Source organism: Lynx canadensis, chromosome A1, assembly GCF_007474595.2.
Source record: "Lynx canadensis isolate LIC74 chromosome A1, mLynCan4.pri.v2, whole genome shotgun sequence".
In the NCBI taxonomy this organism is placed as follows: Eukaryota; Metazoa; Chordata; class Mammalia; order Carnivora; family Felidae; genus Lynx; species Lynx canadensis.
In genome coordinates, this window is record NC_044303.2 from 80,743,283 (window position 1) to 80,767,762 (window position 24,480).

The following is a 24,480-nucleotide window of genomic DNA, read 5'->3' on the forward strand; positions in this document are numbered from 1 at the left end:
GGGGGTGGGGGAGGGGGTGCGGGAGGCACTACCCAGAGCACCTGCCGCTGCCCCCCAGCCCCAGGCAGGGCTTTTGATGTGGCTGCGTTGTGCGGTTTGAAGTTGAAAACCTCCTAGGGCTGTTGAGATGGATTATCTGGGGAATTCACTCCATTGATAAGATAGGACCTTCTGTGATCAAGTGTGGGATTGTCGGTGAGGTTCTGACTCCAGGAGGAGGGAGAACGACCAGGATGGAGAAGGTGGGGGGGGGGTACAAAGATAAATGTAGTTAGTATTATCCTTCCACATGATGTTCTGCAAACAGAACTTCGTGGCATTTTGTGAAGGTTATTAGGCAGTGAAGCTGCCTTCTCTAGTCCCACAATGTAAAAACGCTAGCTTGACGGCGAACAAGCCGATTAGAAAGATTATGTACGGTGGGGGTAATACAATGATGGAAACCTGTAGATCAGATCCCTGGAATTTAACGGAAGAAGAAACTTGTGCAGAGGGTACGGTTGTGTTTCTTCGCCATGTGGGGCCTGTGTGCCAGCTGCTTCTAATAACCATCTGTGCCTCAGAGTTTCATGGGAGCGTCTGAGGGCTGATGGAGGGCTCCATGGCAGGCGGGACAAGAATGGCAGATGTGACAAGTACATGTCGTTTTTTTTTACTGTGACCCTGCTGCTCCCAGGGCATCCTTCTCTGGTGGCTGGTAGGGGACAAGAGGGCCACTTTGGCTTTGCTTCTGCATGCTGGGTCTCGCTGCAGTTGAGGGACAGGTGCCAAGTTGGGGAGGACGAGAGGGGAGGCGATGGGGCCGGCTGTGATCCGTGCCCTTGGGCGTGTGCTCCTTGTAACAGAACGTGGCCTGGGTCCCATTGCTCCCGGGCACGTTACTGTCGCTTCCCCCTCCTCGTGCAGCAGTGGTGCTCCTGTGCCCTGACAGCATTGGACATGGAGTAAGATGTCCTTTCTGGAAACCTGCTTGGAAGTTAGGGAATCAGTGGGGCTCTTCAGCATTGACATGGTCTCTCAGCTGGAAGGAATTTTTGCTCTTATATTAGGCTACTTGATTTTAAATTTTGTTCCTGAGGCCTGTGTGCTGGAAGTGACCCTGTCTTTTTAACTCCCTTTTAGATTCACTTTTAAATGAATGAGAAAAGTCTGTTACTATTTTCACTTCTGCCACTTGAAGACCCTTGTCTCCAGATGTATTGATAAATACTTGCCTTTTAACTGGACAGAAGAAAGACAGCTGACAGGAAGTGTAAGGGATGTCGTGGGACTCCTTCATTGCACTAAATGTTCCCTTGAAAGGTGGAGTCAGGCGACAGCGGGGCGGGGGTGAGGAGGACAAGTGTGCAGCTGCTGGGGGTGGAATCTCCATGAAATGCCCTTGAGGAGCTGGTTTTGTGCTTGAGATTCCCAAGGCCTGCCTGTGCCCACCCGTAGTAGAAAACACTGACAATTATGCACAGCCTGAAGCAGGACCTGAGAATTGTAGGGGCCTTTGGAGGTGCCCTGGTAGGGATTCAGGACTGGGCTGTCAAGGCTGTTTGTAGGACTGGGTTTCCAGACACCAGTGTCCATGGAGCCAGGCGGAAACCCAGGGAAGCGGCCGCTGTCCGTGCGCGCAGCCCTGCTCGGCTCTCGGAAAACTGGAGCCTGGAGCCGCAGCCCGTGTACCTCAACAGCAGCTGGAAATCAGGGCCTTCCTGTGATAACTTCAGACCTGCAGTTGACAGCGGAAAATTTTGTAAGACCCTGTGTAAGCCAACCCCAACAGATCCTTCAGAAAAATAGGAACTGGAGATCACGTTTAAGGATATTTTTATAGATGGCTCCCTACGTATGTAGTGCCTTTGAGAGAATGCCAGCTGTGTGGATCTTGGTCTGGCGATTTCCTTAGAAAACCTCTTCATGGCCTTGTTTTTTGGTCAACTGACTTCTAAGAAGCGGGTTGCTAACATTTACTTGTTGGTTGGCCTAAGTCTCTGCTCCTGAAGAGACTCGGGGAGAGTGCTAGGCCCCTTAGTACCTGTTTCCATCGATCCTTCCTGTGACTTGGAAGGAAGGCGTGGCTGTCTGCATTTTGAGGACGTCCTGCTCAGACAGATTTCTAGCTAAAAGCTGTCAGGGGATTTTTCTCTTGGTTTAAAGTCGGAGTTTTTGTTGCAAGAGGATTCCTGCTGCTTATGGCCCTTTTTGAGGCTTAATCCTGGAGGAGTGGGTGGGCGGGGGTGATGTGTTGGGGCTGAGTCCTGGCTGGTGCTCTGACTTACTTTGAGAGGCTTGTTTTTTCCATGGGAAGGGAAAGTATTAAAACCAGTTACAAAACCTTTAAGAAATGTGAAGATTGTACTGGAGAGGGACGGATGAGTAGTTCTCTCGAGTTACTTCCTGGAGCGCGCGCACCTTGTCTGGGTAGCAGACGGACTGCTCTGCATAAATGGCCCGCTTTGTTGCTTTGGCCGTGCGTCCCCCGGGGGCTGCCCCAGTTTAGAGTCTGGTGTGCTATGAGAGTGCGTGGTGTCCAGCGTCTCAGCTCGCTCTTCTCTGTGCACGACCTTTTCAGACATCGGCCTGGGAAGTGACTCCGTGTGTGCCCGGCCCTCATCTCATCGGATAAAGTCTTTTGACTCCCTGGGAGCCCAGCCTTCGCACAGTCGGACTTCAAAATTGTTCCAGGGCCAGTATCGAAGTTTGGTAAGTTGGAGAGAGCTGGTTTTTGGAATATGTTGGGGGAGAGGAGCCTGTGCAGGTGTATCCAGAAAGGTGCTCGTGCCTCTGAACAGGGCGCTGCACAGCCAGCGGGTGCTTTGGCTCTGTTCCCGCTGTTCCTTCATTGGGGTGTGGTGTGTGCTCATCACCGGGTTCTCCAGATGTTTACACGTGACCGCTTTTGAGAGACTTGTGTATTTTGGGGGTTATATTTTAAGACTCCTAAATCTGTTAATCTAGAGAGATGTGTGTGCTTTAAAGTGTTTCCCTGGTCCCTTGTAAGATGGTATTTTTTTCTGCTTTGTGCACACGTACGGAAGTATGGGAATAAATATAAAAGTGCTTAGATGTGTGATGAAATGGCTAACAGGTAAAGAATCGAAAGGTGGTCTTTCTCCTTCTGGAAGTGTGGCTTAGCGTGCCTTCCTGGGTCAGGGTGTGACTTGTGAAGGAGGGGCTCCCTGGTCATGGGTGCTGGTGAAGTGGGTAAGGAAGGGGATGCATGACTGTGCTGGGAAGTGAAGAAAAATCCACGTGGAAGTTGTTAGGATCCGGGCCATGAGCAGAGCACGTGGGGTGCAGCCGTGAAGCTGACCATGCGAGGCTGGAGAGAGATGTGGTATGGTGTGGAATGGGGGCTGTGTGCAGGGAGGCCGCCCCAGGTGTCGTTCTGGAAACGCTCCGAGCCCTCTTGTGAGCTAGCGGGTGATGGCACTTATTTAGATTAGCTAGTTGTGGGACTTTGCTTTCACGTCCTGTTTTAATAAATTGTTTTCGAGACAAGTGGTCTTGCAGCATGAGCCGAAGGAGAGCCTGACTCATGGGTGTTTGGGGATCACCGCTGTCCTACCTGCTTCGACACAGAGAGGAGTATTGTTAAGCTAACGGTTAGCTTAAATAAATCGGTTAGAGTTGCATTTTGTGGAGGGAATTTGAGTTTCATTCAAGGAGGGTTAAAAAGGAAGCTGCAAAAGGGAAATGAGAGTTTTACATGTTCCTGAACTTTTTGAACACAAGCTAACTCCTTGCTGTTTACCTGCTTTTCCTTAGAGAAGCCTCGTTACTGTTTCTGATCTTATGTACGATGCACTTGGTGCCACTGCTGTGTTTGCCCTGTTCTAGGCGCTGTTCCCGGGCTCTTGCAGATGACATTCCCGCCCCCCGCTCCTGTCCCCGGCCCCCTGTCCCCCGCAGTGACCCCATGAAGCAAGGGCTTAATACTAGGTGAATTTTGCAGAGCTCTGTTGGGAGTGTTTTTAATCCACATTGAGGAAAAAATACCAAACCACTTGGATGATATTTATATTTCTTAAAAATTTGTGAGAGAAAGTGAGAGCATATACATGCAGGGGAGGGGCAGAGAGAGAGGGAGAGAGAGAATCCCAAACGGGCTCCACGCTGTCAGCACAGAGGCCGACATGGGGCTCTATCCCACGAATTGTGAGATTGTGACCTGAGCTGAAATCCGTATGCAGTCAGACGCTTAACCCACTGCGTCCCTCAGGTGCCCCTGGAAAAGTTTTAAAATTAGCTTTTTTTTTTTTTTAATTTTTTTTTTTCAACGTTTATTTATTTTTGGGACAGAGAGAGACAGAGCATGAACAGGGGAGGGGCAGAGAGAGAGGGAGACACAGAATCGGAAACAGGCTCCAGGCTCCGAGCCATCAGCCCAGAGCCTGACGCGGGGCTCGAACTCACGGACCGCGAGATCGTGACCTGGCTGAAGTCGGACGCTTAACTGACTGCGCCACCCAGGCACCCCTAAAATTAGCTTTTATAAAACTCATAGGGGAAAATGTAAGAAATCTGCAAACTCTGGGTAGAGAAATATGTTGCCTCACCCGTTTACCAGGGCCAACTTGTAACTACTGGTTTTTGAGAAGTGAAGGCTAGATTGCAGATGGAGAATTTTAAGTAAAATGTGGGTAAGTGTAATGTTGAAGGGTGCACGTTACTAAGATCACAGTAAGCATAGGATTAATGTATAATGAGCTTGGGAAATTTTAAGTAATGGCAGAAATAAAAAGCCCTCTGCACCCGCTATGTTCGGAAGACCCTGCTGGCTGCTGCCCTGTTGCTGTGCGACAATGACTTCCTGTGCCCTTCAGTTTTTCTGCAGGTGTTACTGATAGTACTTTGAGGGAAATTTCTTGGATTAAAAATTACAATGAGGCAAGAATGGCAAGATTTTTTTTTAAAGTTTATTTTTGAGAGAGAGCACAAGCCAGGGAAGGGGCAGAGAGAGAGAGGGAGACACAGGATCCGAAGCAGGCTCCAGGCTCTGAGCTGTCAGCACAGAGCCCGACGCGGGGCTCGAACTCACAGACCGCGAGGTCGTGACCTGAGCCAAAGTTTGATGCTTAACCGACTGAGCCACCCACGTGCCCCAAGAATGGCACAAATGTTTATTTAAAGCTGTGTGATAGGCAGCAGAAAGAGAAATTGTTAATTTCATTTACAGTTGTACCAAAACGAATAAAAAAGGAATCAATTTAATGAAGGAAGTGAAAGACCTGTACTCCACTATAAAACAGTGCAAGAAACTGAAGATGACACAAACAAATGGAAACATGCTCATGGATTGGAGGAGTCCATACTGGTAAAATGTCCATACTACCCAAAGCAGTCTGCAGATTTGATGCAATCCCTGTGAAAATAAGAGAGTGCTTATCACAGAACCAGAACAAATAATACTAAAATTTGTATGGGACCACACACACTTCAAATAACCAAGATAATCTTGAGAAAGAACAAACCTGGAGGTATCATAATCCCAGTTTTCAAGGTGCGCTACAAAGCCACAACAATCAAAAGTGTATGGTAAGGGCACAAGAATAGACCTGTAGATAGTGGAACAAAATGGAGAACCCAGAAAGAAACCCACAACTACATGTCTGGCTCCGACAGAGGGGGCAAGGAAATACAATGGGGAAGGACCGTCTTTCCAGCAAATGGTGGCGGGAAAACTGGACAGCAACATGCAAAAGTGTGAAACTGGACCACTTGGTTTCTTTCAGCATACACAAAAATAAACAAAAAAAATGAATTAAAGACCTAAACGTGAGACCTGAAACCATAAACTCGTAGAAGAAAACAAAGGTAGTGATGTCTTTCACATCAGCTATAGAAACATTTTTCTAGGTATGTCTCCTAAGGCAAGTAGGACAAAAATTACTATTAGGGCTACACCAAAATAAAAAGCTTTGTCACAGCCAAGGAAGCCATTAACAAATGCGGAAGACAGCCTGCTGAGTGAGGGAAGATACTTGTAAACGACCTCTCCGAGAAGGGGTTATTATCCAAAATCTAGTAAGAACTTACACAAATCAACACCAAAAAACCCAATTAAAAAATGGGCAGAGGACTCGAATAGACCTTTTTCCAAAGACCTGCAGATGGCCAAGAGACCCATGAAAAGGTGCTCCTCACCGACCGTCACAGAAATGCAAAGCAGAACCAGAGAGAATACCTCACCTCTGTCAGAATAGCTGGGGTCAAGAAGACAAATGACAAGTGTTGGTGAGGACGTGGAGGAAAACGAGACCTCGGCACAGTTGTGGGAATGGAAACTGGTGCGGCCACTGTGGAAAACCGTATCAAGGTTCTTCAAATGGAACGTAGAAATACTATATGATCCAGCAATTCTGTTGGGTATCTGCCCAAAGAAAACCAACACTAATTTAAAAAGATAAATGCTACAATAAATTCAGAGGTGCGTTATTTACAACAGCCAAGATACAGAAGCAACTCGTGTCCACAGACAGATTAATAAAGATGTGTGTGTGTGTGTGAGAGAAACGTGTGTGTATACACACATATACACACGCAGTCTACTCGGCCATCAAGAATAAAATCCTGCCATTGGCAGTAATGTGGATGGTGGAATGTGGAATACGACGTTATTCCGCTTGTATGTGGAATCTGAGAAAAGAAAATGAATAAACGAAAAGTGAAAACAGACTCATAGAGAATAAACTGATGGTGGCCAGAGGGGTGGTGGGGTAGGGGCAATATAATATGGGGAGAGGGAGAAAAGTAGGTGATAGGTGAACCTCCACCTACCCATTGTCTTCTACTTCTTGTCTTCTACTTCGTGTTTGAAATTCTCCATAATAAAAAATTAAGCTAAAACAGTAGGTGGTTGCTTGGATGTAAATTTTGTGGTCTTTGTTAAAGCAAACCATAGCCTGAAATCGTGTGAGGTGCTGCGTTCCCAGGGCGAGGACGGGTGTTCTCAGGGTGCTCTCTGAAAGCCCCTGGTCACACGTGTTCACTCGCACCTCTGTTAAGCACGCGTTGCCTGACTACCACCTCAGTGCTCGCTGTCAGCACGATCGCTTCTGTGTCACTGAACCCCTCGACTCCAGGATGGGTTTCTTGCTTGTGATGGAGGCCAGTTTGAGCAGTTCTGGTGTTCTGTCTGCACTGACATGGAAGTTCTAACTTCCTTTCTTCCCTGTTACTTCCTCATTGTTCATTTCTGGGGGTGATCCCCTTACCCCCGCCCACACCCTCTGCTAAACTGAGCTCTTCCTGTGCCCCTGTGCTCATGCTGTGCCCTCCCCTGGACCGAGTGACTGCGGCTCCTTGGAGGGGAGGGGGGCTCAGGCTGTTGACTTGGGGCTTGTTTTTCCTCTGGTCTGGGGCTGACTTCACCCTTGACTGGTGAATAAACTGTACTGACTGCTTTTGGGACTTCTCCTGTCCCTCTGTGGCCAGAGTCTTCATCCATTGACTCCTGAGAAGTATGACCTTGGGTTCCCAAGTTTCCCTCCCTGTTTGCGGGGAGTGGTGAGGTCAGGTGCTTGCTGCCACCACCCTTCATTTGTGGGAGTCCTGCCTTGAGCCCCTCAAGCACTGCCTGTGCCTGTGGTCCCCACTGCCACCTGGGACTGGGCCAGCCCTGGTCCCTGCGCTCCCAGGACTGTTTCTCAGACCTGCACCTCCGTGTGTCCACGCATTCCACGCTGTTCACGTCTCCACCACCTCTGCCGCTTCACTGTACTGCATTTCAGCAATTCTGAGACCTTTTTTTTGAAACCTTCTCACAGGTTCAAAAGTAGCATGTGTCCTAAAGTTGATGGTATGTCATAATTGACAGCATTTGGAGTATATAAAAGGTATTGTCTAATTTCTGGCATGTTCTAGTTGATGAAATACATTATGAGCAAGCAAGTGTAGAGAAGTTACAGTATTTACCTAAGCTTGCAAGACAGGGAAATACTAGCTATTGGAAGAGAAGTTGGGTGTTTCCTTGACCAGCTTTTCTTCTGTGAATGAGATTACCCCTTCCAGGGAACGGGGAGGACGGGGCTTGTGTGAAGGTAGCATTCCAGCACATCGTGGTTTTGGGTTGTTAGGGTGACTTCAGAACGTGGGATAAAACACTTGATGCATTTCTGGGTGTGCATGATATTGACAGGTGGGCCTTTGTAGGCCTCGGAGGGCAGCTCTGAGGGGCAAGTGTGGTGGGTACAGGTTACTGCTCCCAGACGAGGTACAGTAAGTGGGCCCCACAGTGTCCTCCCATCACTGACTTAGTGACCTGAAACCTACATTTAGAAAACAGCTAGATGAATTTCTACAAGTCAGACATTCCTGTGTAAGATCGAGAAGCAGAACCTGACCGGTGTCACCTTTGTTGTGTCTGCTTTTCCCAAAAGGCATCTGCTGTCCTGATTTCTGACTGTAAAGATGAACTTCGCCTGTTTTGTGTTGGACATCAACGGAATTGCACAGCGTGCACTCGTTCCGTGACTGGCTGCTCTTGGCTCAGCCCGTTGTGTTGTGGACTATCGTGGGGTGTCAGGTTGAACCCAGGTAGCTGATGAGTTTCAGTTGCAGGAGAGCCTTTAAATAGGGGAAGGAGAGAAATCCCAAAGAGGAGAGCAGTTAAATACCTGCTCTCCAGTTTGCCAACATCAGCGGCAGTGACTTGAATGCTACTGTTGAGTGTTGGGATCTGAGGCTGGACGATGGTGTGGAGCCGTTGCGGCATCCTGTCTGGGGCACCCTCTTGCACCCCATCTCTGGCATCTTGTGGTCGTAACACTCCTTAGAACAACATCTTAAGCTTACATCTTTGGTGTAGTAGGTGCTGAATCCTTGGACACTTGTGGCATCAGAAGTTTAGGTAGATCTAAACTTCTAGAGATCTAGGCTGGCCGCCTGTCCTCTGTGTCTTTCTTCCTACCTGTCCTGGGACACCCCTGTCCTTGTGGAGTGGCTATTTCTGTGCAGAAGACACGGCAGTGGTGTTCGCCTGACCTGTGCCTGAGTGCAGAGAATTGGTGACGTGGGGGGAGAGTGTAGTCGCCCTAATTTGTAACGTTCAGGTTGGTGTTGTGCCTGGAGAGGGCCTGTGCACTGGTGGCTGAGCTCACACGGCTGGGCTGGCTGGAGGGTCGCTCCTGGGGGGTACTTTGACCTCCTTGGGGCCTGCTCTGCTCTGCCCCTGCTCTTGGTTACGTGTTAACGGATCCCTGGGATTGGCTCTGTGCGGGTTGTACACAAAGCCAGCTTGCCCAGGGTGGGTCACAGGAAGGAGAGGGGGTGAAGATCGTGGTGGACAGCTGATGCAGGGTGACCATGGTTTGCAGAGATGAGCCGATGCCGTGTGGCAGCCTGATCCGGTTTCCTTAACCAAGGCTGTGACCTGTGCCATCGCTGGGGAGTGGGGGGGGGGGGCGGGGGGCAGGGAGCCTCCGCGGGGCTGGTGACCTTTAAGCTGTCCTTCGCCATTCAAGTGCGCCAAGCAAGCAGCATGTCGGCCAGAGCTTTCATTCAGTTTGCCCAGTGCTGAAGGGAGCTTTTTTTCATGTTAATACTTAGGATATTCTAAGCATTAAACATTCAGTATGTATGAAGTGTTAAATTGGTTAGATAAGACACTTAACGCATGTACTTAAATTAACTTTTTGTAAGTTAATGTAAAATACACATTTAAATAAAGAACAAACATTCTAAGAACTGTCTGCTCCTCTTGAAGCTCTGTCACCACTGCACTTTGTCTGTCTTCTGGTTTGGTGATGTGCACAGCTGGTTAGACTCGGGTCCTTCCAGACTTGGTGCAGGAGGTCCCGCTTGCTCATTGGGCCCCCGGGGGTTTGCCTGTATTGTCTCCGTGAACACCTCTGTGAAGCTGGATTTAAGCCTGCATTGTGGTCAGTGTGGATTTCCTGTCATGGAGCGGGGTCGGGGTCTCGCTCTGCATCCTGGCCCGTACCTTCCTCCTGGCCAAGTGCCCCCATGGCTTCTGTTGGGTCCCGTCAGTGTCCCCTCACCATGTCCCAGACCCACAGGATGGCCAGGGTATGTGTGATCACTGTGCTTCCTTTCCTGAAAGCGTGGTGTTTTCTGGAGTAAATAATCATTGCCTGTTGGAGTTTTCTGTGCGCCCTTTGCAGACTGCAGCCCTCATCTTTTGCCGGTTTCTAAGAATCTCTTGTACATTCAGACCCATTAGGATTTCTCACTTCTTCCCAGGGAACTGCCTTGACGTCTTGTGGCCACTTGAGTCTCCTGATTGTAGCCAGGCTCCTGCCAGATGCTGCCTGAGCCGTCCTCCTGTGTCATCCCACCCTCCCTTTGACCCAAGCCCATCTCCCCCTCTTCTGCTTTTTCTTGACCGACCCCCCTGTTGAGGAGGAGTGCATCTTGTAGGAGCTTCTCAGAGAGAGGGCACATGGGCCGGGGAGTGCTGGAGAGCTCGCGTAACTACAGCCGTATTTTTATTCCAATGTGAAAATTCTCTTCATTTTCCAAAGTGTCTTTACCATGTGACTTGAGCCGGGTTTCTCTAGGCTCCTTCCCTGTGGGGTCCATGCGGCTTCCTGGCTCTGTGGCTTTGTCTTCAGGTTGGGGACGTTTTCAGCCGCATTCCTCATACTGCCTTTCAGCACTGCTTTCTCCTCCACGACACCGGTGACTCCAGTCTCAGGCCCGTCATTTTCCACATGTTCCTGGGGCTCTTTTTTCACTGTCATTTTGAGTAAATTTTGTAAGTTCTTTTTCCCTTTTGAGCCTAGTTCTTTGAGATGCTGGCGGGTAGATGGGGCCACATGCTGCCACCTGGTAAGGGTGGAGCAGGGACTCCCAGCCCGATCTTTGCTGACGTCACCAGTGCAAGCGGGTGCTCGGTGGGGCATGGGACATGTCTCTTCCCCATCCCCGTGGACGCCCAGGCGCAGACTGAGGGCACACCCCCTGTCGGTGGGTGGGCCCGTCCTCTGCCCCTCTTCTTTCACCGGGAGATCAGGCTTTTCTTGGGGATGTGTTTAGTTTGCTTCTGTTGGTGGTTCCCGGTTACAAGCCTCTCCAGCACCTAGTCTGGGATAGATGGAAATAGAAAGAAACTCTAGCCGGGCTGCCTCCTCTTCCCACCTTTCAGAGTGGGCACACAAGCTTAATCTCTGAGGAAAAATGCAAACTGAAAGGAGGTACCATTTCTTCCCAGCAGTTTGGCAAAAATAAAAATGCTTGGCGATACTCAGTGCTGGTGAGCGTGTAAAGAAATAGCCCTGAATTACTGTTGGTGGGAATGTAGTTTAGTGTGAGGAGAAACTTTCTGGAGGGCAGTTAGAAATAGGTACTAAAATTTAAAATATGTCTCATGTTTTCTGACCTCTGAGTTTAAGGTATACGTTTATTTACAGGTGTGTTCAAAGATGTGCATGTAGTTTTAATGCAGCCTTGTCTTGCAGTAGAAAAATACTAGAAATAACCTTAAATCTAGTAACAGAGAATTACTGGCACAGCCATACAGCTAAGTTACACAGTTGAGACTAAAATAATTCTAGAAATCACCTCAGTGTGTTAACTTTTTGTACATTGTATTGAAGGATATACTGTATAATTTGATGTAAGTATACATGAAAGTATGTCATGTTTATGTAAGTGTAACTGTGGCCAGAAAAAGACCTTTAAAACCACTAAGAGGGTTTCCTCTGGGACTGGAACGAGGTGGTGGTGGTCAGGGCACTGCAGGGAGGTCGGAAACCTGCTTGTCTACCTTAAAAAGTGCTCTGCTGTTGGAATGGGGCAGCTGCACTCTGATTATACTAGTAAAACATCTTACTTTGTAATGAGGCAGACCACATGAAATTTTTCTCTCCCTCTTCCCTTTTTAGGACATGACCGATAATAGCAACAGCCAACTGGTGGTGAGAGCGAAGTTTAACTTCCAGCAGACCAATGAAGACGAGCTCTCCTTTACGAAAGGCGACATCATCCACGTCACGCGGGTCGAGGAGGGCGGCTGGTGGGAGGGCACGCACAATGGCAGGACCGGCTGGTTTCCCAGCAACTACGTGCGGGAGGTCAAGCCCAGTGGTAAGTGGCGTGCGGGCAGAGGGATGCCGCTTGTCCTCCAGGACAGGTGATTGCACTCACGCGAGGGCTTCTCCCTCCCTGGCTAAGCTTGTGTAGATGGCCCTGGGCTGAGGGTTCTCCTTCTTCTCTAGTTGTTCTTCAAGGAGAGTGATTTTTACTTTACCCCTGCCTTGGGGTGCCGGCATGAAGGATCCGTAGTTAAAAGTAGCATTTCAGTTGGTTATGGTAACAGTTTAAAATTAGGACTTGGGAGTTTGCTCTATCATACAGGCTGTTAATAAAAAAGAAATTATTTTAGTGTTTGTTTTTGAGAGAGAGCAAGTGAGCTGGGGAGAGCAGAGACAGAGGGAGACACAGAATCGGAAGCAGGCTCCAGGCTCCAAGCTGTCAGCACAGAGCCCGATGTGGGGCTTGACTTCACAAACCGTGAGATCATGACCTGGGCCGAAGTCGGATGCTTAACCAAGTGAGCCACCCAGGTGCCTCAGGCTGTTAATTTCTATCACTCTGGGTGCTTTTGCTGATGATGTATTATTTGTCTTTTTCTGTATTTGTGATAGTTATTTTATGTTATTTTTTATTTTGAGGGAGTGAAAGAGCTGGAGAGGGGCAAAGAAGGAGAGAGAAAGAATCTCAAGCAAAGCCTGATGGCAGGGCTCAAACTCATGAACCATGAGATCATGACCTGAGCCAAAATCAAGAGTCGGATGCTTAACCGACTGAACCACCCAGGCTCCCCATGTACCACACTCTTACGATAAAGTTAAGGCATTGCTAAGAAAATGAGAGAGCCGGGGCACCTGGGTGGCTCAGTCGGTTAAGCATCCGACTTCAGCTCAGTTCATGATCTCACAGTCTGAGTTTGAGCCCCGCGTCAGGCTCTGTGCTGACAGCTCGGAGCCTGGAGCCTGCTTCGGATCCTGTGTCTCCTCTCTCTCTTTGCCCCTCCCCTGCTCATGCTCTGTCTCTCTCTGTCTCAAAAAAAAAAAAAAAAAAAAAAAAAGAAAAAAAGAAAGTGAGAGAGCCAGCACATTTACAGTACTGCAGTGTATTGATGAATATCCATGTAAAAGTGGACTCGTGCAGCTCAAACTCTGTTGTTGGAGGGTCAGCCATATATAAAAATCCTTGTGTTTTGTGGAGCTTGGCATTGAGCGTCGCTCTCCCAGCCCTTCTGTCACCAGATGTGTGAGTTTTCTGTACCGAGCAATCCGGTGATCTCACGTAGAGCTTCTGAAACCCTTGTAACTTCCTAAGGGATCAGAGTGCTGGGAGCATCTTCTTTTCTGTTCCAGTACTTGCTCTCTGGTCACGGTTCCTGATACAGCGCTCCCAGGACCTTTGTCGTTTCCTGTGGCCCAGACCAGGCGCAGACCCCTGGCCGTATCTGTTTTCTGTTTCAAAACCACAGTTTGCTCATCCATTCATCTGTTGCTGGACATTTTGGTTGTTTTTCACCTTCTGCTGTTGGGAATAAGGTTTCTGTGGTCCTGGGTGAGATCTGAGTCCTGTCCATCCTCTTGGGCCTATACCTCGGGGTGGAATTGCTGGCTCACAGGGCGATGGTGGTCAGCGTGCAGGGCACTGCCGTGCCGCCTGCGTGGCAGCTGCCCTGTCGTGCTTTCCACCAGCAGTATGCCAGGGTTCCGGTGTGTCCACGTCCTTGGCACCACTTTTTTTTTCCCCCATGATAACTGTTGGGTGTGAAATGGTACCTCACTGTTTGTATTTTTCTCATACGGTAAAGTTGACAGTAAGTGCCTGGGCTGCTTGTGTTCTGGCTGCTTGTGTTCTGGTTACTGTCTGAAGTGCTTCTACAGTGGCCTCATTCAGTCCTCACACAGCCCCAGGAGACATCGGGATATTCGGGGCGCAGGTATGAATCCTCCTTCTAATGCCAGCTGTCCTCACCGCACCGGTGTCCGGCTGATGGGGACGGAAGTGTGGCCTCAACCTTGGACTCAGCTGCTGGGAAATGGAGCTTAGCGTATGGCTCATCGGACTTGCCAGTAGTCACTGGTTGGCCCCGGCACTGGCCTGTGAGCATGAGGCTGGGACAGGTCGAGTCCGGGCTAAGAGCCTGGCCAGTCCTATGGTCCCCTGGTGTCCTGGGCTGAGAGTGCTGCCCTGGCCCTCTCCGGGAGGACGAGGGGCGAGGGGGCCCCAAGCACTGGTGCCGGGGACCTGCCATTTGGCGTGGAGCCTGATTGGGCCCACGTCTGCTGACTCCAGGTCCCGGGTTCTGCTACGAATGACACATTCAAATGGGAAGTTCGGTCTGACTTTGAGTTGTAGTAGTAAGAGTGCACGTTTCTCCTCAGGGAGTTTTCAAAGTTTTACCCTTTGAAAATTACACTGAAAGGATACTTTGTGGGTGTCAGGGTCCTCTTCAGGTGACTTTGGGGAGTCGCTTCTAAAAGGATCTGAGCAGGCTCAGGACTGCTCTTGGCGGTAGGTGGTTCCATGGTGTGCTGCCCCCCTTGGAGAGTCTGGCAGTGTGGCATGAATGTCTTGCTGTGGGGCCCTACTTTCGGAGTGGAGTGTGCAGCCAGAGAGGTGCTGGGTGTAGACAGATGCAGCTCTAAGAAGAACCGGCCATTCCAGGCGGTGGAGTTTGCTTAACAACAACAGCAGCAGTATGTGTAAGGGGCACCCGGCCGGCTCTGTCAGCAGAGTGTGCGACTCTTGATCTTGGGGTTGTGAGTTTGAGTCCCATGTTGGGTGTATAGATTGTTAGAAATCCTTAAAAAAAAAAACAAACTTCCATGTCTGTCGGTGTGAACTTGTGTCAGGGCAACTGCATCACTGTCTGCCAAGTTTTGTGTCTTACCCCATGTTTCTGTCTGCACGGGCATGAGAGAGACCCCTTTAAACATGCTTGTAACTGCATTGGGTCCTATGGGATCCGTAGTTTTTGTACTGAATGGAGACCAAGAAACTGGGAATTTTCACATCTTTCAGTTTATCTGTAAAGTGAGAATGATAATAGACTTGCTCAGATTGGTGGTCTGTCATGCCACTTTACTCTTTAGCTGACAGTGGGGCCAAGGGGATAACCTTTTGGAAATAACTTCCCATCCTGTGTTCACAGATTATCTGTGCATATTCTAAGGAAACCCGTTCCTATCTGATTTTTGATGTGGGCATTTGAGACAGAAAGATGTGAGATCATATTTTTACAGTATCATCTTACAGCAGTGAAGAATGGAAGTCCAGGGTCACAGTAACATGTTAGTATTGTAACTTCTCAGTAATTTCTGTGATTCTGATGTTGGAATAGGATTCCCTTCTAGAAGGGTGTATTTAAGATAAGCGTTGTCATTTACAGTGTAATTCTTCATTTTCCGTAAACAGAGTGTGCCCGATCCTAACTGGTGATCATGTCAGGATCATTTACTTGTGAAACAAACACTGACTTCCTCTAAATTGTGAGTTTCTCTTCGTTAAAGTTTTTGATTTACGAATGTATTTGTTGAATAAACAAAACCACCATCCCTGAGTTGACCCCTTTTGGGCTGCTTTTTTCCAGGTAAGTTCTCAAGAATGTCCACTTGATCTCACACTTCTTGCAGGTGTCGGTAGCCAGGATCATTTGCCCTCTGGCAGCTACAGATGGCAGTGTGGCTGTCAGGCTTCGCTGTTGTGTGTGTGTGCCTTGACCTATGTGTGCTTTCTTGTTTCGGATAGTCTTCTTTGCAGGCCGGTGTCCTCCAAGAATACGCTTAAGGGATTTCCACTGCTTGCCGCATGTGCCCTGTCCTCCCTGAATCTCTGCTACCTCACAGCAGACACCCTCATTGCTCCGCATTTAGTTGCCATGCACATTGTTCTGATGTGCAAAACCATGGATTTCTGGGGCACCTGGGTGGTCAGTCGGTTAGCATCTGACTCTTCAGCTCAGGTCGTGATCCTAAGGGTCATAGGTTCAAGCCCCATGTCGGGCTGTGCACTGACCATGTGGAGCTTGCTTGAGATTATGCCTCCCTTTCTCTGTGCCCCTCCCCTGCTCGAGCATGTGCTCTCAAAATCAAACTTAAAACCCACAGATTTCTGTGTTGTATACACACGTGCATGTTTCAGGCCTACTCTCTGGAGAATTTCTTCAATTGAAGGGAGACCTCAGGAAAGAGGCGATGAGGCCAGTGGTTGGGGGTGGGGTGGAGAGGGCCGCTGGTCGCTGCTACTGTTAAGTCATCATGGACGCTCTGTGGGTGGTAGGCCTCGCACCAGACTGTGCATTTAGAACCCATGTGCCGCTGGGGTGGAGGGGGCCATGTTTACATCTGGCATCAAAAAGCGACCTGGGTTTTAGGTGCGATGATTGATCGGCTATGGAAGAAGTTTTACGAATATAACCCGTGTAGGGAAAGGGACAGAGGTAGCAACTGATTTCCATATTGCTGGAAAAGTATGTGCGCATGCACGTGTGATGGGAGGTTTCTGAAAGCACCCAGGATAAGGCTGCATTAGAGGGTAGGCCTATCTGTACGGTTTCTTCCAGATGCACACTTGATAATAGGCGGAAAGAGCCTCAAATCTAAGATTGCACCTCAGGCCTGTAGGGGCGGCGGAGGGGGGGGCCCAGAGAGACGGGTGGAGGGCTCTGGGGTGAGATGCTTTGGGATTCTTCTGGGACGTGGGGGTGAGTGTTCCTCCAGATGAACACTGCGTGCTCTTCCCGAACAGCTGTGCTGGTGGGCGTTCTAGGGGATGTTCCACTCTCTGGGGACTGTGCTTCAACATCCTGTTTGAAGGACCTGTCCCCTAGGTCAGCTGACTGACAGCAGTCAGGGGTCAGGGGTGATATCCCCCAGTATCAGGGATGAGACCCTGGTAGGTGGTGGGAGTCTGTGAGGACACAGCTGGGATGACAAGAGCACCCCCAGCCTCCATATCTGCCCTGCAGCTGGGTGACCGCCCCTGCCCGTCTGCGGGGCTGCTCTGCATGGACGTGGGTCTCACAGACACCCTCCCCCGGGGCTCCTGGTTTTCCTGGTCCCCTCGCTTCCTCCTCAGCTTGGGCTTTACGTTTTGTTCTGTTGCTTCCCTTCTTGGGTAATGCCTCACCGTGGATCTGGTGTGCATGCCACGGTTATCCCTTGGTGCCCCGCTTTGTAACACGAGGACCTGCCTTGACCTTTCTCCGTCCTTCCATCCTTCCTCCAGTCACCTGTGTTTTCCGTGTACATCATCAGGATTGTTATGATTGCCCTTGGTTCCGAAACCACAGGCAGCATCCATTCAGCAAATACTTGAGTGAACTCTGTTGTGGGGACCGGGGGGTGGGGGGGGGGGGGGGATGGTAGTGAAAAACCAAGGTGTCTTTTCAGAAATCACGAAGTTTACCTGAGGTTCCCGAAATAGAAAATGTGGTAGACAGTTGAGAAGGTGAAGGTCCGCTAGGCTCCCCGCTGGCACTAAATAAAAGCCTGAGAGGCGTGACTGCGCACACACTGTGTGGGTCTCACTTGGTTCCTGCGTCAGATACGCCAGCCTCACAAAGTCATGTTGTGACAGGTTTGAGTCCAGGGAGATGTAAATACAGACTGGGTGCTAGGCGATAACGAGGGATTCCTGTCTTTGTCAGGTGTGTTCATGGCCTGATGTTTGCATTGTCATCAGTCCCAGTCTGACGGGCACTAAAGTGTCAGGGGCTAAGATGCCCATGTTTGGGATCCACCGTGTAAGGCTTCCGGAAGAGGAAAGGAGGGATCTGAGTGTTCACTGTCCAAGCTCGGTATGAGCAGAGACAGTGACCCTCTCTGCTTTCGTGTTGGCAAGTTTCTGTAATCAAGTTGCAGAGCAGGGCCAGTATGGTCCCCATGCAGGGGCTCCTGAGCGTGTGTCGCTAGCACAACATCCCCACGACCACGGAAAGGGTCGAGGGCACTGTGGCTGCTAGGAAGCTGGTGACATGACCGGCGTGGGGCTCATGAGCAAGGTGACAGCTGTTGCCCAGAGGACAGTAGGAGGAAGTTGGAACTGGTGGTTCTCGGGGCTGGCAGCAGGCTCTGTTGGGTCACTGACACCCCTCGAAGCCAGGGGCAGTAGGGGATGTGGAGCCTTTGAACCAGTTATTCATGTTTCGTCTTCCCCAAGCTTGCCTTCTCCCAAAGTAGGCAGCAGGGAAGAGCCTGTGATAGTCAAGTCAGGCCAGGGGTGAGGGCTGTTGGCACAGGCACATTCACGGACCTGCTTTTCGCGGGCCTTTACCCCGGGTCAGCCGAGGTCCAGGAGCAGTGGCGTGCGTCGGGAGGTCAGCAGCCTGACACCGTGCCACGTAGCTCCCTTCCTCGGTGGACATTTGATCCCCTCAAGACCTCACGAGTGGGAGAGTACAGGACAAGGTACGTTGAGAGAGCACGTTCACGTACCTTCTATTGGAGTATATTGTTGGGTTCTGGTTAATCTCTTTCTGTGCCTAACTTGCAGATTAAACTTTATCACAGGTGTGCATGTAGGGTTTGGTATGCTCGGTTTGGGGCATTTCCCGGGTTCTGGGAACAGACCTCACGGATAAGGGGGGTTTCTGCTGTGTGGGCTTCCTCAAGGGCCCCCACCTTCAGTGCTGCCTAGAGGCGCCATTCCCTCTGTGCGGGATGGTTCTGATTTTGTGGGGGATGTAGTGTGGTGCTCTAGCCCAGGGCTCAAGATGTCTTTTCTGGAAAGTGTCTTTTCCAGTAATGTTGCTCGTTCCTTTTGCTTTCTCCTGAAAATCCTATTAGCTGTCTTGTTTTGCCTTCTTTGGCTTTTAATCTGGTTTTTGTATTTTTTGTTTCGCTGGATTTCATTCATTTGGAGTCCACTCCTCAGATCTTTGAGTTCACCGTCTCCTCTTACTTGTGATGGTGACCAGAGTTTTCATTTCCAGAAATGGTTTCGTTCTTTTTCAGGTGTTTTTAATTTTTGTGGTGCATTGTTTATTCATTATGGCTCTTTTCTTTCCAGGTGGGGTTTTCTTTTCTTTTCTTTTTTAATATTTAAGTAGAGAGGGGGCGAGCAGGATAGAGAGAGGGAAAGAGAATTCCGAGCAGGCTCCGCACTGTCAGGTCTCAGCACAGACCCCAGTATAGGGCTCAAACTCATGAACCGTGGGATTATGACCTGAGCCAGAATCAAGAGTCAGACGCTTAACCGACTGAGCCACTCAGGTGCCCCTCTTTCCAGGCATTTTAAATATACTTACTCCATGGTCTCCTAAATTTTCCCCTTGTTTCAACATCTTGGGTGTTCCATTTCCTTTGTATGTTGTATCTGTTTATACTGGGTTCAGTTCTTCGTGAGCTGTAACTTTGTTATAGTTGTGTCTTTGGGGGTTTGGTTGGGGGTACCTCTGTGCCCTGGGCTGTGGAAACATTCCTACAGAGAGGAGGGACATTTGTTTCCTCGGGGGCTCCCAGAGATTTTCTTGCCCTGGGCAAACCCTGGGGCCCTTTGGGGGCTGGAGTGGGTTTGGACCATATGCCTCCGCAGGGGCGGGCTCAGGGTTTGGATTTCTCCTGGACTGTGTCTCCCAGCCCGCGTCCTTGTGAGACGCTGTTTGTCTGGGTTGGCGAGCAGGATAGGCTTCTCGTTGTCAGCCTGCCCAAAGGGTCCCCAAGAGCTCCTCCTGTTTGTCACTCAGGGCTGTGTCTGGTCTCTGCAGTGCCCTCCCCCTTTATTCATTTAGCGTATTCATGGTTAAATTCTCTTGTTTTTGGCATTCTTAGTTTATTGGAAGAAAGGGAAGATCTGTATCTTCCGGCACCTGGTAGGACAGCACTAAATTACGTTCTCATGGTTTCCCTGCAGTCCCAGTGAATTGTATCAATCTTTAGCTATCGGATGGGCCAAAAATGTTTTATTTTTCTTAAGATACTGGGAAGGCTGAGTGTTTTCTAAAGTTTCCTGGGCGCAGCTTTTGTTAAAATTGGCCATTACTTCCCTTCTGGTATATTACAATCTAAGTGTGTGGGTGGGGTGGTGGTGGTGTTATTTTGGGGGGCGGGGGCGGGTGGGGAGTAGGTGCTGGAGGGCTCCCTCGGGCTGCACAGAGGTTCCTGAGGCAAACCTGGCATCCTGGGCCCCTCCTGCCCGGCGTGTTGACCGAGTGTCCCCTCCCCGTGTGACTGAGGGCCAGGGCCCTGGGACGAGTGCGGAGCGGGCCCTGCTGTGGCTGTCGGCGGGGGAGCTGCGGAGCCCTGGCCTCACCGCGCCGCCTTAGCTGTGGGAGGGCAGCGGTCTCCCTCCCTCGGGGCCTCCTGCCACGGAGGTGCCTTGCGGTTGGTGGCACCACAGGCAGACACGGCTCCTCTGTGACCTCTCGGTGCCGGGGTTTCTTACCTTGGAGCCCTCTGTCGGGAAGGGCCCACGGGGTTTGGGGAGATGTTCCCGGCCCTCCTGTGGCAGTCATTCCCCTGTAGCCGTTGGCAGAGTTGTGGACTCCCTTTTCCACGGGAGAGGAGACCGCGTGTTTGGGCTCCGCCTGCATTGGGTGGCTCTCTTCTGCCTGCCCTGTTTTTACAGGGTGCCGTAGCCGGGCGCTACTTCTTGTGAAAGAGCCTTTCTCCTGGTTCTCCCAGTAAGTTAGTTGAATGTTATCTGTGCTGTTGGGAGGTGTGTCTTAAATGAGGAACTTGACAGATTATTTGCTTTTAAAATTTAAAGCTGGGGCACCTGGGGGCTCAGTCGGTGTGTGTCTGACTCTTGATTCTGGCTCAGGTCATGATTCCAGGGTTGTGGCTTCGAGTTCTGGGTCGGGCTCTGTGCTGAGCGTGGAGCCTTCTCTCTTTTCCTCTGCCCTCCCCAGCTCATGCACACATGTGTGCTTGCTCGTGCGCTTGCTGTCTCTCAAATAAAAAATAAAATATAAACCAGGGGCACCTGGGTGGCTCAGTTGGTTAAACGGCTGACTTCAGCTCAGGTCACGATCTCACAGATCATGGGTTTGAACCCTGTGTCATGCTCTGCGCTGACAGCATGGAGCCCGCTTGGGATTCGCTCTCTGCCCCTCCCCCAGATATTCTCTCTCTCAGAAACAAGAAACAACTTAAAATAAATCCAGTCCAAGGTAATAGCACACACGTTGGTGTTCGTGGTCCGGTGACTGTCTTTCAGGCTTCAGTGCTCACCTTTATTTTTATCTGTATTTGTCCCCTAAATGATGGGTTCCAAAGGTGAAAGGCATCGTTTTTCTTAAGGTAAAAGCATGTCAATTTTTTCTTCTATAGTTAAATTCCTACCTGTAGGTGCGAGACTGGGAAGGAATGTGTGTTAGCCAGAACACATTGATATTTCTTAGGGGCTCAGAAGTGGTTCATTTCTCATGGAGTTCTGTTTTCATCCTGTGAGCAGAGAGTTCTCTCAACTGGGAACAACACCTGTTTTGTGCTTTATTGTCAACCTTTTGGAAAAGCAAGTGAGGCATTGAAGGACGGTTTAGGCAGACCATTCATTCCATAGGAAGGGGAAGGCCTACAATTAGTGCATGTGATTTCAGGCATTTCTGGGTTTCTGTTGCTAGGCAGATAACAGCAATACTGAGCAGCCAGTTGGAAGTGGGGACCCGAGACTTTGGCAGTGTTTGGGATTAAGGGCACTGTTGGGGGAGCTAGCAGAGACTTGGGGCAGGTGGGTGGAAGGGTGCTGAGCACAGCACACCAGAGGGACAGAGCGTTGACTGACTCAGGTGAGGCAGGTGTGTGACCTGCTCCTCGAATGCCCCTGCCCTTCCTCCTACCCCCACCCCAACCACCCCAGTTTGCTCTCCAGCCCCGGTAGCCAGTGACTGACACGCCCGCCCACCCTGAGAGCCACACTGGCAGTCGGCATATGCTTCCTCGATCCCTTTTTTGCTGGCGAATCTCCTGAACAGGTGTTGAATGAACGCTGGGCAGCGTACAGATACTTGAACCCTCGAGTAATCACAATTGCTCGCACTACGGTTTCTGGGGTGGAGGTTCTTAAGGCTCCGTGGGTTTTTCTTGTTTTCTGCCTCTGCTCGGGATGGATTTCCTCCTCCTTGGCTTATCACGCTGAGCCAGATCCTACTTGTTTGGAGAGACCTGCGTTGTGAGTGCTCTGAATTGGACGTGTAGCCCAGACTCTGCGTCTTGGCGTTATAACATCGTTACGTATCTGCCTGCATCGGCTGGTACCTTGACTACACTTGTGATCTGTTAGCATAGCTCATGCTCGTGCTCTTTCTTCTGCTGACAGTCAGGGAGCATGGCCTGTCAGACGCTGAGCCCGAGCAGGGAGTACGGGGTGAGCCACATACGGGCTGGGGGGGACGCCGGCTCCCTGACCTCAGGGCATGAGCATGAGGGAGGCACGGGCCTCTGGCAACTTCCCTTGTTGGCTGGTGCTCTCATGGGAGGTCCCTGGACCAGTAGCTCTGGGCTGTAGGGGCTGGCGTGTGTGGTCTCCAGTACTGGTCAGTAAAATTGCGTTATGTTTTCATTTCAGAAAAGCCCGTGTCTCCTAAATCAGGAACGTTGAAGAGCCCTCCCAAAGGATTTGATACTACTGCCATTAACAAGAGCTATTACAACGTGGTGAGTACCTGCAAAACCCATTTTAAGAATAACTTATTTTTTTTTTGAATGTCTCTAAAACTCTGCAGTGTAGACTGTAGGTAAATGGTGTGGAGTATGAAGGAGGAGATAGAAATCATCCGTTGTGGGCTGCACAGTTACAACCACCGTTAACGTTCTGGTGTATTTTCTTCTAATCTTCCATGATCTTATGTTTTTGTTTACTACTTAAGTAGACTTATACCCTTCTGTTGTCACATAACATAGTATTCCCTCCTACTGTTTCAAGTCTTCAAAAGCGAGATTGTAAAAAAGCGCACGATGTGATTTATAGGCGCCACGTGGCGTTTTACTTGTGCTTTGGGTGGATTATAAGTATTTCAGATCAGTACTGTTTCTAGTTTACTTGTTTCTTGACATAAAGTCTCTTCCGGGATTGATGGATTCGTGCATCGGGTAGTGTGCAATTAGAGGAGAGCATCTATACGTCGCACTCAGTGAAGACAAGTGCTTCAGAATGGAACATGACGTTATGAAACTTAACGTGAGCAATATGTGAGCTTAAAAAATACCCGTGATGCTAGGTCTAGTGTCTAGTCTACTCTTTCCTGGTCCCTAAACCATTGCATGGGCTGCAGAAATAGGAAATGGTATTATTTGGATCACCTTCGAAATGGCTGGCATATATTGGTGTGATAAACCAGCGTAGTACACTTTGTGAGTGTGGCTCTGTCTTCCATTCCGTGGAAAGTGTGCATTTTGGGTTTCTTCCCTGCTCCTGGTCTTGCACAGGACGCTTCCTGAGAAGCAGTGTCCACTTGAGTCCGTGACACCTGTGTGTCCTTGAAGTGAAACCACTATGGATCGGTGCTGCTTTGAGCATCTGAGTGTTTCACTTCCTGTGCTCCTGTAGGAAAAGGAGAGGACGCGTGATGGACGGAAGTCTGTTCCGCTGCGCTGACCTGTTGCCACAGCCTCTGCTGTGAGTTTGCGTGTTCGGCATGCCGACCATTCACTTCCCACTGGCCCCCGACCTTCCAGAGCAGGGTGACATCGGGAGGGCTCCTTGCTCTGACGCGCGGTGATTGGACCCCTGCTCTGTGCCAGGCCCTGGTGAAGGCAGCAGGATGTGGCAGCCAGCACCTGTCCCCCTACCCCCCCACTCCCCCATCTCCTTGCTGCCTCTGCCTCCTTTCACTTCCACTCTTCTTGTCCTGTGGACTCGGCTTGCTGCCTCAGACTGGATTTCTACGTGTTGGTCGACACCAGGCCCTCTTCCCGAGCAGTCCTTGAGTCCCAGCCTCTGCTTCTCTGACTTTGTCTGGGTGCGGACTTCAGCCAAGCTGTGCGGGGCTCCCCAGCACGGCCCGTACCCCGAGGGGCCGCCTGCCTCTCCTGGTTCTGCTCTGCTGTCCACACCCTCTTTGGGTCTCTGTCAGATGTTCGTCGTGGATGTTCGTCCCCATGACGTGGCTCTTCCGCTGCTTTGCTCGTTAGTATACGACGTGTTGCGTGTGCGGCTCTGTGTCCAAAGCACAGTGAGAGTGGTCTGGGGTGCTTGAGGGCCTCACAGGAGGCGAGCTTGGGGAGCGGCCTCTTCCTCATGTTCCTCTGTGAGATCCGGGGTTCCGCCCAGGGGAGGGTGTCCTGGGCGGAGTACCAGTCCGGATCCACAGTGCTGCTCTGGAGAGGGGGCGGCTGCTCCTCTCTGAGGTTCTGTCCACTTAACCCTAACTGTTAGAGGAAGCAAGGCAGGGCCCCACCCCTGGAGCCCACGTCATCTCTCTGGTCTTTGCAGTAGTCTTGCCTCCATTAGGGATTTTGCGGATGTAGGCAACCATGCTTTTCCAGAAGTCCTGGTAAGTTGTTGTCCTTTGCATTTTATGTTCTGTAACCCTCTTCAGCTTGAAGCATCATCGGTGCTTTTTTG

General features: G+C 50.2%; 1 protein-coding gene across 7 annotated transcripts in view; it reads left to right on the forward strand.

The window, feature by feature from the left end:
* Window positions 1-24,480, forward strand: part of ARHGEF7 (Rho guanine nucleotide exchange factor 7) — a 134,751-nt gene that overhangs the window by 58,889 nt on the left and 51,382 nt on the right. For 6 of the 7 annotated variants that reach the window (XM_030314193.2, XM_030314233.1, XM_030314200.1 and 3 more), the window contains 3 exons: window positions 2,561-2,691; window positions 11,835-12,036; window positions 22,483-22,571. In XM_030314193.2, coding sequence (XP_030170053.1) covers window positions 2,561-2,691; window positions 11,835-12,036; window positions 22,483-22,571 — 422 coding nt within the window. The remainder of the gene's footprint in view (window positions 1-2,560; window positions 2,692-11,834; window positions 12,037-22,482; window positions 22,572-24,480) is intronic. The other variant, XM_030314227.1, reaches the window with a different exon arrangement.